This window comes from Vidua macroura, chromosome 19 (assembly GCF_024509145.1).
Source record: "Vidua macroura isolate BioBank_ID:100142 chromosome 19, ASM2450914v1, whole genome shotgun sequence".
Classification (NCBI taxonomy): Eukaryota; Metazoa; Chordata; class Aves; order Passeriformes; family Viduidae; genus Vidua; species Vidua macroura.
The window spans coordinates 6,471,176-6,483,089 of NC_071589.1; the positions used below are offsets into that span (position 1 = coordinate 6,471,176).

General features: G+C 50.6%; 1 protein-coding gene across 1 annotated transcript; it reads right to left on the reverse strand.

The window, feature by feature from the left end:
* Nucleotides 1-1,545: 1,545 nt before the first annotated feature.
* Nucleotides 1,546-9,028, reverse strand: LOC128817015 (uncharacterized). The gene is made up of 8 exons (XM_053995085.1): nucleotides 8,663-9,028; nucleotides 7,036-7,299; nucleotides 6,216-6,580; nucleotides 5,952-6,014; nucleotides 4,734-5,238; nucleotides 2,568-2,768; nucleotides 1,686-1,882; nucleotides 1,546-1,560 (listed from the first exon to the last, which is right to left on the reverse strand). The coding sequence occupies exons 1-8, from the start codon at nucleotides 8,679-8,681 to the stop codon at nucleotides 1,546-1,548; spliced, it is 1,629 nt and encodes a 542-aa protein (XP_053851060.1). The 5' UTR covers nucleotides 8,682-9,028.
* Between the last annotated feature and the right edge of the window lie 2,886 nt (nucleotides 9,029-11,914).

Here is an 11,914-nt window from a genome sequence, read left to right on the forward strand (position 1 = left end):
AGGATACAGATCCTCAGTGACCTTGTTTATGGCCCGCAGATCCTGTACTAACCGGTATGACCCATCAGGTTTACCAACTGGTAGGATAGGGGTATTAACACTTACATAACATAAGTTGGAACAAGGTATTATAGACAATATCATGGTCATCAATGGAAGCAATATTTGATTGAACTTTTTCAGTTCTGAGGGTTCGTAACTTGTGTTTGTCAGTCACAGCAGGGAAGCACAGTGAGGCTGCTTAACAGGGCAGGATGCATACATATACTTTCCTTCGTCTACATTCACTTAACTTTATTTTTACTTACTCTTACACATAACAAAACAACCACAACAACAAGGTACCTTTTCTTTTTCAACACACCTATTACACTTGTAGGTGTCCCTGGCTAGTCCCAGTGTTCTTGGATACCCCTCAATCTAGCTGTGTGGTTCCCAACTCTAGATCCTGTCAGACTTCTCTTCAAACTGGCAAAATTTTTACTCAATCTTGGGTGCTCTCAACAACCCAGCAAATTTAATTCTGGGTGCTCTTGGAACATTAATCCCTCAACCCAGCAGGTTTGAATCAACCCTGGATGCTCTTGGAATATTAATCCCTCAATCCAGCAGGTTTGATCTTGGATGTTCTTGGGCATTCTTATCCCTCAATCCAGCAGAATTTTTAGGGGCCCCTCCTACACGTTTTACCTTTTATTTTTCCCCAATAGATTATGCCAAGAAAACCCTCTTTTTACCTTTTAATTAAATTTTTTTTCTAATTAATTACCTTTTACTCCCCCCCCCCACACTATAAGGGGTCCCACTCTTTCTCCGAGACCCCGTCCCAGGGGGGGTTCTCTCACTCTTTTTATCACTCGCTTCGTCTTTTTACTGGCCGCTTTTCTCGCGAAAAAGACGGAAACGCAGCATGGGAGGCTGCCGCTCTCGCTTAGCAGGTCTGGGGTAACCAGCCCGCCTCTCATTCACACACATTCATCCCCCCTTTATTCGCCCTGTAATGCAAAGGATCTCCCAGTTGCCGAGCCGTGGGGGCTTTTAGCCACTCGGCACGAAGCTCGGATAGCTGGTACATCTGAGGGTCCACCAGAAGAACGGGAGGGACACTCGGGCTGCTGAAATCCTGCTCGTTGATTGAAGGGTCGCAGAAGGGGCAAACAGGGAGACAACGAAGCAGAAGGGAGGCAGATTCCGAGAGCCCCGAAGGGCGGGGTGAGGATTCTTTTAACTGCGTAGGGGTAGCAGGGTTTAGCATTCGAGGGTACAATCGGGAGAAGGCTAAAGGGAGGGGAAATATAACATTAACCAGTGGGGAAAAGGGAAAGGAGTGTTCTTGGTGGAAGAACCAAAGGGAAAACGTGGAACAGAGAAGATTCTAGGCTAAGGGGCAGACTTGAACAATAACTGACAGGACAGGGGGAGGGTACAATTCTCTTCCAAAAGGGGGTGGAGAACTCATACAACTGCTGTTTCCCATGGCAACCCTAGACTGCCTTCCCCAACCCCTCCTCGTTTTTATTTATTAAATAAGCACTTCCCAACCTTTTAAGCAACATACGTCTAAACAAAAATAAAGCAACCGAGATCATGAACATTATCAGAAAGATCCAAAAGAGCCCCCTGAGGATCATAGCAACCCACCCTGGGACACCCCATTGAGACAGCAGTTTATTCACAGGATCTACAGTCGAGGTCTCAGTCTTGAGGTCGTCAACTTGCTCTCGGATCCGCTGGATATTAGCTTGGATGGATGTGCTCTTTGATGCCAGATTGAAGCAGCACATTCCTTCCAAGTCCTCACAGCCGTGGCCATGGGCGAGCAGTAAGAAGTCAATAGCAGCCCTATTTTGCAGTGTGGCGTGCCGGGTGACTTCTTCGTCCGCTAGCAAGTCGGAAAGGGCAGCGGACGTGGCGTTGACCTGCTTACTGAGCCAACACTCGAGGTGAGAAAGCTCACCGAGGGCCTTTGCTGCGGCATACCATGGTAAAAATATGGATACCGTGACTCTCTTCATCTTTCCCCAATTGTAAATTTTTGAATCACAATTTTCGTCGAATTGGTTATAGGATCTCTTTTTGCGAGCCAATTTATTTTCGTTTTTCCAATTTAAAATTTGGGTTTTGTTCGGTGTCAGTGTGGTAAGCTGCCCAAGGCTGCAGGGGCCTCCCTGGATTTGGGAGGGAATCCCTGCCCACACCCTGTGGCCGCAGATGAGAAAAACCCCCCTGGGGAGCACCCTGGGAACTGAGGAGGACCTAGATACCATGGTCGAGGTGTAATTGCACCAATTTGCTGCATGGTATCTCCGATCGTGGGGAGATACATCGTGTCTTTTTACTTCTTGGGTACCAGCGGGGTGGAGTTTAGCCATTTGATCCCAGTCTTTCTGGGAGGGCTGGTACCTAAACCTGACACAATATGTTGCCTGAGAGGAGCCCAATAGGTCCAATTCTTGGGGCTCCTGTGGTGCATATGGCAGAATCCTCGTCCACTCATCCCAGGTGTCCACAGGATTAGGTTTTTTTCCTGCATATGGATAGTCGTTTGGCGACAGGGGGACTCCTACCAGGCACGTGGATAACGGATTGTCCACACTTCCCATGGCCATACAGAAGTTGTCCTGCTTCACGGACTTCGCCAGCGTGACCCATATGTTTTCTCTCGGCTGTGGGAATATCCAGCGCCTGACCGGTGACAGCCAGATGATGACGATCAGGAGCATCAGATGTTTCAGAGGTGTCCTCAAGGCGGCAGTCATCCTCAGCGTCTTGTGATAAAAGAAAGCATAACTTGAATGATAAATTTTCCTCAGTGGTCCCTCCCCAACCTCCCCCGTTTTTATTTATTAAATTAGCACTAAATAAAATTAGAGAAAAGGGGCAAGGATTGAGGGAAAGGGGAGGTTAGGGGAAAGGAAAGGGTACAGGGGGCGATGGGGTAATTGGGTACGTAGAGTTCAGCGGGGGAAAATATCTTCGGGTAATCATGACACGTGTGACGATATTGGGAGGAACGGTCTTTCTTCTCCTCCTCTTCCAGGCAGTGGAAACTCCGTCCAGCGATGAGGTGTTCTCGGTGGTTTGCACCAAGGACACGTTGTCTTGCTGAGCTGGCACCTCTACGAAGGGCTTGACATATTTCCCCGGAATCCATCTTGGTCCTTTATCTGTAGAAACACAGGCATACCCTCTCCCCCAGGTTATTAGAGGGAAAGGGCCCTGGATAGCTTTGGATTCTGGGTCCTTTATCAAGACTGGTGGCCTCTCGGCGAGTTGCGCTCTGGTGTTATTGTGAAAATGGCGGATAATAGGAGGGTCAGGCTCCCTTTCTGAGCAGTTTAAAAAATTCAGGACATACAGGGCCTTACATAACCTTTTGGCTGGGCTCACTGTAATGTCCGGGTTATGTTGTTGTTCAAGGAGCCTTTTTAGATTTCTGTGGGCCCTCTCTATTATCGCCTGTCCTGTAGGATTGTGGGGAATTCTGGTGGTATGGGAAATTCCCCACTGTTGCGCAAACTCAGCGAAGCGCTTTGACGCATAGCATGGGCCATTATCAGTTTTTATGTGAGATGGGACTCCCAACGTAGAGAATGCCATGAAAAGATGTTTAATGGCATCCCTGTTTTTTTCGCCTGCATGGACGGAGGCAAACACTGCGCCGGAAAACGTGTCAATAGAGACATGTGTGTATTTCATCCGACCAAACGGCTCAAAGTGTGTTACATCTGTCTGCCATATCTCTAGCGCTCCCAACCCTCGGGGATTTGTCCCCGAAATGAGGGAAGGAAGAGCGAAAGACTGGCAGCTCGGGCAGGTAGAAACAATGGTTCTTGCCTGTGCTATCGAGATCTTAAATTGTCGCACTAGAGCCGGGGCATTCTGGTGGTAAAATGCACGGCTGAGCCGCGCTTGCCGGAGTATGTCTGGTAAGGTGGTTGAAGCGGTTGCAGATATTTGTGTTGACATGGCTAGGAGGTCCGCTTTCCGATTACCCTCAGTGATCTCTCCGGGTAAATCGGTGTGTGCCCTTACGTGCATGATATGATAAGGTTGCTCTCTATGGGAAAGTAGCCAAATGAGATCAGAGAGTAAACTGTATAAATTTTTGTTTGAAACTTCTTTGAGGAGGGCACCTTCGGCCCTTTCTGCTAGCCCAGCGACATAGGCCGAATCAGTGACCACATTCAGAGGCTGTTGAAATTTTTTGAATGCTCTCACGACTGCGGCAAGTTCCGCCATCTGGGGGGAACCCTCAACCACTTGGACGTCAGACTCCCACTTCTGACTGTCCGGGTCCTTCCAAGTGATCACCGATTTGTGGGATCTGCCCGACCCATTGGTGAACACCGTGAGAGCACCTGGAATTGGTGTTTTACTTTTAAACATTCTTGGGGCCAAATGCAATGTATCCTTAAACAATTTATGCTTAGGATAGTGAACCGAAATTTGTCCGGGGAAGCTGTCCAGAGCAATGAGCAAATTTTCATTAGTTTGCAACAACGAGTCCAATTGATCTAATGTAACAGGTAAGTAAATGCACTCAGGCTCACACCCTGCGAGGGTTCGGAGGCGGTGTCGTGCCTTCATTATTAAAGTGGCTAGCAATTCTGCAGGGGTCGTGATCGTCCTAGAGGGCTGGTGTGGTAGGAAGAGCCACTCTAAGATGACTAGGGGATCAGATGCTCTGTTATCCCACTGGAAGAGAAGTCCATGGAGGTGGGGGCACTTACCCAACACCGCGAAGTTCACGGGAAGGGTCCGGACCACGCGGTGTGCCTGGCGAGACTTCAGAGCAACAGCAACCCGTTGCAGGGCTTCCCGCGCGGCAGGTGTCAGCTCGCGTGGTGAGGCGAGGTCTCCGTCGCCTCGAAGCAGACAGAAGAGAGGTGACAGCTCCTCAGTCGTCAGTCCCAGGAGGGGGCGGATCCAGGCGATCGTTCCGCACAGCTGCTGAAGGTCTCGCAGAGTCTTCGGATCCTCGTTGATGGTCAGGGTCTGTGGCGTCACTGTCCTTCCCGTGATGAGGAATCCGAGGTACCTCCATGGTGCTGAGAATTGGATCTTCTCTTCTGCTATCTGGAGCCCTGCAGCTTTGATAGCCTTAATAGTCTTGTCCAGTGTTGCCTTTAGGTATGTCGAGTCGGAAGCACAAACTAGCACATCATCCATGTAATGCAGGATGATGGCCTCAGGGAAAAGCCGGTGCACAGGTGATAAAATCTGCGCTACAAAAGTCTGACAGAGCACAGGGGAATTTTTCATCCCCTGAGGCAGGGATGTCCAATGATATCTTTTAAAAGGTTCAGCCCTATTCAATGATGGTACAGAAAAGGCGAACCTGGGAGCATCCCCGGGGTAGAGCGGAATGTTAAAAAAGCAGTCTTTGATGTCTATCACTGCTAGCTGCCAGTCTCTGGGGAGCATAGAAGGTGACGGAAGGCCTGGTTGAATGGGACCCATATCTTCTATCACATCATTAACCCTTCGCAGGTCTTGGAGCAGGCGCCACCTGTCTGTGCCAGGTTTTCTAATTACAAAGACAGGGCTATTCCAAGGGCTGGTAGAAGGTGTTAAATGCCCAAGTTTCACCTGCTCCTCTACTAATTTATGAAGCGCACTCAATTTTTCTGATGGAAGGGGCCACTGATCCACCCAGACCGCTGTGTTGGTTTTCCAGGTCAGGGGTGGGGAAGTGCGCTCTGCAGTGGCCCACACTAAAAATCCCACAAAGGGCTAGGGATGTCGAGGCGGGCTCCCCATTGGCATAAAACATCCCTTCCTAATAATAGTATGTTTGAAGAGACAACAAAAGGTCTCACCGTTGCCAATTGTCCTTCCGGACCTTCCACGCACACAAGATGCCTACTCCTCAGAGAGTGGACCGCTCCGCCCACACCGGAGATCCTGCCGCAAGGGGGCACAAGCTCCCAGTCGCTGGGCCACCTCACCTGGGGGATGATGGTCACGTCAGCTCCTGTGTCTGCCATGAGCCGCATCTGCACCGACTTTCCCTGGAAAGAAAGTTTGGCATCAATTAATGGTCTTTCTTTACATACATTTTGGGTGAAGAAAACATGTCTCTCTGTGTCCGGGTCATCGTGGGTGTCCAGTACGTAAAGCAAAGCAAAAGGATCGCCTTTCCTTAAAGTAAATGGCGGGTGGTTACAAATGACGGAGACGGTGATCTCCTCTCCTGGTGGAAAACACACTACCTCAGGTAAGATGGTGATTTCATTTGGTGTGTTGAAGGAGTCTTCTAAGATGAGCACGGTGGTGTCCCGACAGTCGTGAAGGGGGCCCAGGAACCCAGCAGGAATTCTCGTCAGGTCCTCATCCTGGAGAGAGATGGTGACGCTGCTGCGGAGGACCTGACGATTGCCCTGATTTAGGGTACCTGTCCGGCGGAAGAGGCGGAGTCCGTCCTCGTGGCTGCGCTGAACTGCTGGACTTGGCCGCGCGGCCACTTGTCCTCCCTGATGGTCGGGAGGCTGGGATGCTGAGAAGGGCCACTTGGTGTCGTCGCGCGGCCCTTCCTCGCGCTTCGCCGCCAGTTTCCCGCTGGCTGGTACCCTTGTCGCTGTAGATGAAACTGGTGATCTTGATAAAATGGGTTCCTAGGATATGGTCTTGGGGGGGGCAAGATAGGTTGTTGAATCTGTGGCCAGTGGGGACAGTTCACCTGGATGTGACCCAGCTGACCACAGTTAAAACAGCGCGTATTTTGTAAGTTTATCATGGCCTCTCCCACCCCTTTGCTGACAGCCAGGGCCACCGTGTGCTCCATTGACATTGCCTTTGTGCAAGCCTCCACCATCTGAGAGATGGTGGGCTCGGGGTCCTGAGGTAGTGCACGGAGAATCTTTTTTGTTTCCGAATTAGAGTTAGAAATGGCCATCTTTCGTAGAAGCTCTGCACGAGCTTCTGCGTTGTCTATTTGTCTCTCAATGGCCTCTTTCAGTCTATCAACAAAAGTAATAAAAGTCTCCTCAGGCCCTTGCATGATAGAAGAAAAGTTTTGGAGGGGGGTCTTACCATCCGGTATCTTCAGGAGTGCCTCCTTTCCCGCTGCTGCTATGTCCTGAAGCAGCTCCTGTGCTAGTAGAATTTGGTCCTCCGGACTGCTGAACTCCCCTTCTCCAGCAAGGGCTTCCATTGCCTCGTCCCCCTCTCCCACCACCTCTGCGAGATCATACTTGCGCAGGAGTGGTTTCAACAGTTTTTTCCAATGAATCTCCCAGAGGTCGCATTCGGTGGGAGAAAACAGTGCCTTAGCAATATACCTTAAATCATGGGGGACTAGCAAACGTCCAGCAAATGTTAAGTCCAGCACATTTTTAAAGAAAGGCGAGTTTCTGCCATAATCTTTGGCAGCCTTCCTTAACTCCTTCACCTCAGCGTATGGAATTTGCTCCCACTTTGGCTCCCTCCCCCGCCGGAGGATGACCGGTGCCGCAAAGCTGCCCAAGTCCCGCGCCAATTCCAAATTCCCATCCTTAATTGCCTCCTCTCTGATCTTTGCCCAACCCCCTCCTCGACTTGTTGGAATGCTGGGGACTGCCACTCTCCTCATCCTCTTCCGAGGATGAAGCAGGCTGGGTTAGGGCACGGTGCCTCCCCCTGGCCGGTGGGTCCCGGAGACCGTGCGTCCGACAGGCCAGGACGGCCTGCTTCTGGCCGGGCTTCTTCCTGGTTCCGGTACTGGCAGTGGCAGGAGAGGAGGAGGCGTGTCCCGACCCACCCACTGGGGCGTGACTTTCTGGTGGGGGGTTCTCACCCACGGGGGCTGGGCCCACTTGGGGGCTGGTCCCAGCCACAGAGGGCCCACCCAGGGGTGTGGTCAGAGGGAAGGAGGGGACGGGTCCCGACACAGGGGCGGCACTCGACGGAGGTGGGGGAGGAGGCGGGGGCGAGATGTCAGGAATTTTCTGGCGTGAAGGAGAAGGAGGGGCGCCATCTTGGGGCTGGTCTTTTTTCGCCATGAGGCAGGCGCCATTTTGTCCTAATTGTTCACTTAAGTCCTCTAAAGAGCAATAGGGTTTCAAACTAGGATTAGGGTCTCTGGTATAGAGGGAACAGGAATGACATGTGTTGGGGTGGCCAGTCCCAACACACGAATGGGACAGGGAGGATCGGGAAGCAGCAGAGAGACGGCAGCAGCTCTGTGCCGATGTATGGCAGGATCTGTCTCCCGATCCGCCCTTAGGGGAAGAGGGAATAGGATTGGGGGGGAGGAACACGAGGTAGGTGAAGTGGGGACCCAACTCTCTCTCTTCTTTTTTAACAAATTAAGAATGGAATGAAAAAGCGGAAAAAAACGACCGACTGAAATCCTCCCCTGAACTTGTAAATCGTAAATCTTTCTCCCAACTCTTCCCCAGAGATCAGGCACCAAAACATCTTCCCGTGTAGTAGCAGGAAAATGTTCAAAAATAAATTTAACAAAAGGCTTTAAATCTCTCTTATTAAAAGAAATGTTCCTTAAAACAAGGTGGGACTTAATTTGGATCTAAAACTCCCGTTGAGCTGGAGACAGGCGGTTACCCATTATATCAGGTCTCACAGCTAAATCACCCTCTTCGAAAAGGAAAAAAAAAACAAAAAGAAACAAAAAAGGGAGGTGAAGCCTAGTCAGGCGTAAGAAAAAGCGAGATAAGCATACCTCTGAAGGACACAGGCATAAAACGGGGACATCGAAGAGGGGTCTGGTGGAACTTCTGCTGGTCCGAGGGCGTTGCTGCTGCCGCGCAGCTCGAAGGTCCGTCGGTTATCAGCAGAACCCAGGAGACAGAAGCCTTCCGAACTGAAAGGGCGACTGTCCCTGGAACTGGTCCCGAACGCCGCTTGCAGTCCTGGAGAAGGCTGGTCACAGAGCAGGCAATCTCCAGGAGACGGTCAAGGACTGGACCCGCTGGTGTCCGTCCCTGTTCGGGCAGCCAGTTGCCGAGCCGTGGGGGCTTTTAGCCACTCGGCACGAAGCTCGGATAGCTGGTACATCTGAGGGTCCACCAGAAGAACGGGAGGGACACTCGGGCTGCTGAAATCCTGCTCGTTGATTGAAGGGTCGCAGAAGGGGCAAACAGGGAGACAACGAAGCAGAAGGGAGGCAGATTCCGAGAGCCCCGAAGGGCGGGGTGAGGATTCTTTTACTGCGTAGGGGTAGGAGGGTTTAGCATTCGAGGGTACAATCGGGATGTGATAAACTGTGGTAACTTGTTTGTTCATCAAAGGAATTGGAATATTAAAGGAGGAAAAATAAAATTAAAGTATGAGGGACTAGCTTGCTTGTTAGGAGATATTTATCACAATTTGGTGCCGTGACTCAGATAAAGGAAACCCGGGACGGAGGCCCCACTAGGGTGAGGCACCCCACCGCCTTTTTGCGGTGGACCTTAGGGGGGGCTTCCTCCTTGGGCCTTTACCGACGAACCTAAAACTCAGTAGCAAGCAAAGTTACCCCCGTTAATCTTTGTGCACGAAGAACCGCGGAAGAGTGAACACGCAGGAAGCGTAAGTAGCGCCCGGTGGGTGGTGGGCCTCCTTTTTCCAGGGTTGATTCAAACCTGCTGGATTGAGGGATTAATATTCCAAGAGCATCCAGGGTTGATTCAAACCTGCTGGATTGAGGGACTAATGTTCCAAGAGCATCCAGGGTTGGGGGACGTAGGGGGGGGGAGCTGCACCCCCCTCGGCGTCGAGTTACCCTCGGTGGGGAGGCTCCTGGGTTAGGAGGAGAGCAAGCGGGCCTAACCCAGACGCGGAGGTGGACTGCGTCAAAGTTCCTGGGGCGGGGGATCCCCGGAGAAACTTCCCCAAGTTTCGGCTTACTAATTTAGTAGAAGTGTATGTGCTCGGTGGGCCCCGGACAAGCGGGCTCCGGAATGCGTGTGCGTGTGAAAAAGACGGTGGGCCCCGTACAAGCGGGCTCCGGAGTGCATGTGAAAGGGACAAAGCCTCGACCCCGGAAACGGGGTCTTTAAGAGTCGTTTAGGGGTGTGTAGTCCCGGGGTGATTGAGGTGAATAAGAAGACACACAGGGCGAAGCCCCGGTCGAGAAACGGAGGCGCCGGAAAGACGTGAGTAGTCCGGTCTGCTCGGTCGCTCGGTCAGGGGTGGGAGTCCTTGAGTGTAGCGAATGCGAATGTGTGTGTGAGAGGGGAACTGGCAGCTCAGATTCCCCAAGTGAGTGTGGACCCCATAGTAGTGCGTTTCCCATATCCGGCGACGGAGTGGGCCACGGAGTGGGGGAAGCGACTGTCGTATTGTTTGTGTTGAGTGGGAGAAGGCACTCTAGAAGATGGGTCAGAGAAAAAAGTAAATCTGCTGAACCCATGGGTGGGAGAATCTCGGTAAAACTTCCACTAGGCTTAACGGTAAAGTATTGGGATGCCTTTCCTTCTAGAAAAGGAAAAGATAGGGTTAAAATGATCCATTATTGTATGAAAATTTGGGGGGAGTAAACGGATAGGGGGAGACCAGCTGTATTGGCCCGTGTTTGGGTCATTTGAGGATTGGATCTGTCAAGCTCTAAATATATATATATATTAACTCCAAAGAGCCCTTTAACCAAGAGGAGAGTGAATATGCAGCTCTTTGGATAGTGGGAGAGATTGAAGAAAGCTTTCCAGTTGTATTCAGGGGTGGACCCCAATACCCCAGAGGGTGAGACACTTTTGAAGGTGCATTTTGTGGTCGATTCTTGGGTGGACATTCGGAAGAAGTTGGAGAGGTTGGAGGGATGGCAGGCGAGAGGATTGGATGAGTTGTTGTGAGAGGCTCAAAAGGTGTGTGTTGGGAGAGAGGATGAGAGTTTTAAAAAGCAGTCTGGAATCGTGTTAGCAGCAGTGGGGGGGGACAGCGGAGTCCCCGGGGTGGGGGGAACTGGAGGTCAGTCCAGAGGTCGGACTGACGTCCAGCGAAGATGGTTTGAAGGGAAGTCGAGAGTTGGTTTGAAGGGAAGTCGAGAGGTGGAGAGACATTGTCTGTTTCTATTGTGGGAAGAAGGGACACATGAGGAGAGAGTGTCGGCAGAAGATTGCTGATGAGGAACAGTTCAAAGAAGATTAAGGGGGTCGGGGGCTCTATCTACTGGGGACAAGAGAAAGAACAGAGCCCCTGGTAAAATTAAAAACAAGAATATGAGTTCCTTGTGGACTCAGGGGCGGAGAGATCAACCGTCCAGACCCTTCCCCAAGGGTGTAAGGTTTCACCTGAAATAATACAGGTGACTGGGGCCAAAGGGGAACCCTTTGGAGTACCTGTAATTAAGGATGTACTCTTAGAAAGTGATTCTAAATTAGGAATTGGGTCATTTTTACTAGTTCCAGAAGCAGATTATAATCTATTAGGGAGAGATTTGATGGTCGAGTTGGGGATAGGGATAGAGGCAAAAAAGGGAGAACTAACAGTAAAACTATATCCTCTCTGGGCTGAAGACGAGAAAAAGATTAACCCAGAAGTTTGGTATACCCCCGACAGTGTGGGGAAATTAAATATTGAACCCTTTGAGGTAACTATCAGGAACCCAGAAATCCCTGTCAGGATTCGGCAATATCCCATACCCAAAGAGGGGAGGGAAGGACTAAAAACAGAAATAAAGAGACTTTTGGAAAAGGGACTTTTAGAACCCTGCATGTCCCCTTTCAATACCCCCATTCTGTCGGTAAAGAAACCGAATGGCAGTTACAGATTGGTGCATGACTTGCGGGAAATCAATAAAAGAACAGTTGAGAGATTCCCGGTCGTAGCCAATCCACATACTATTTTAAGCCAACTTGGCCCAGAAAACCAGTGGTATAGTGTAATAGATCTTAAAGATGCTTTTTGGGCCTGTCCCCTTAAGGAAACTTCTAGAGATTATTTTGCTTTTGAATGGGAAGACCCGGATACACATAGAAAACAACAATTGAGGTGG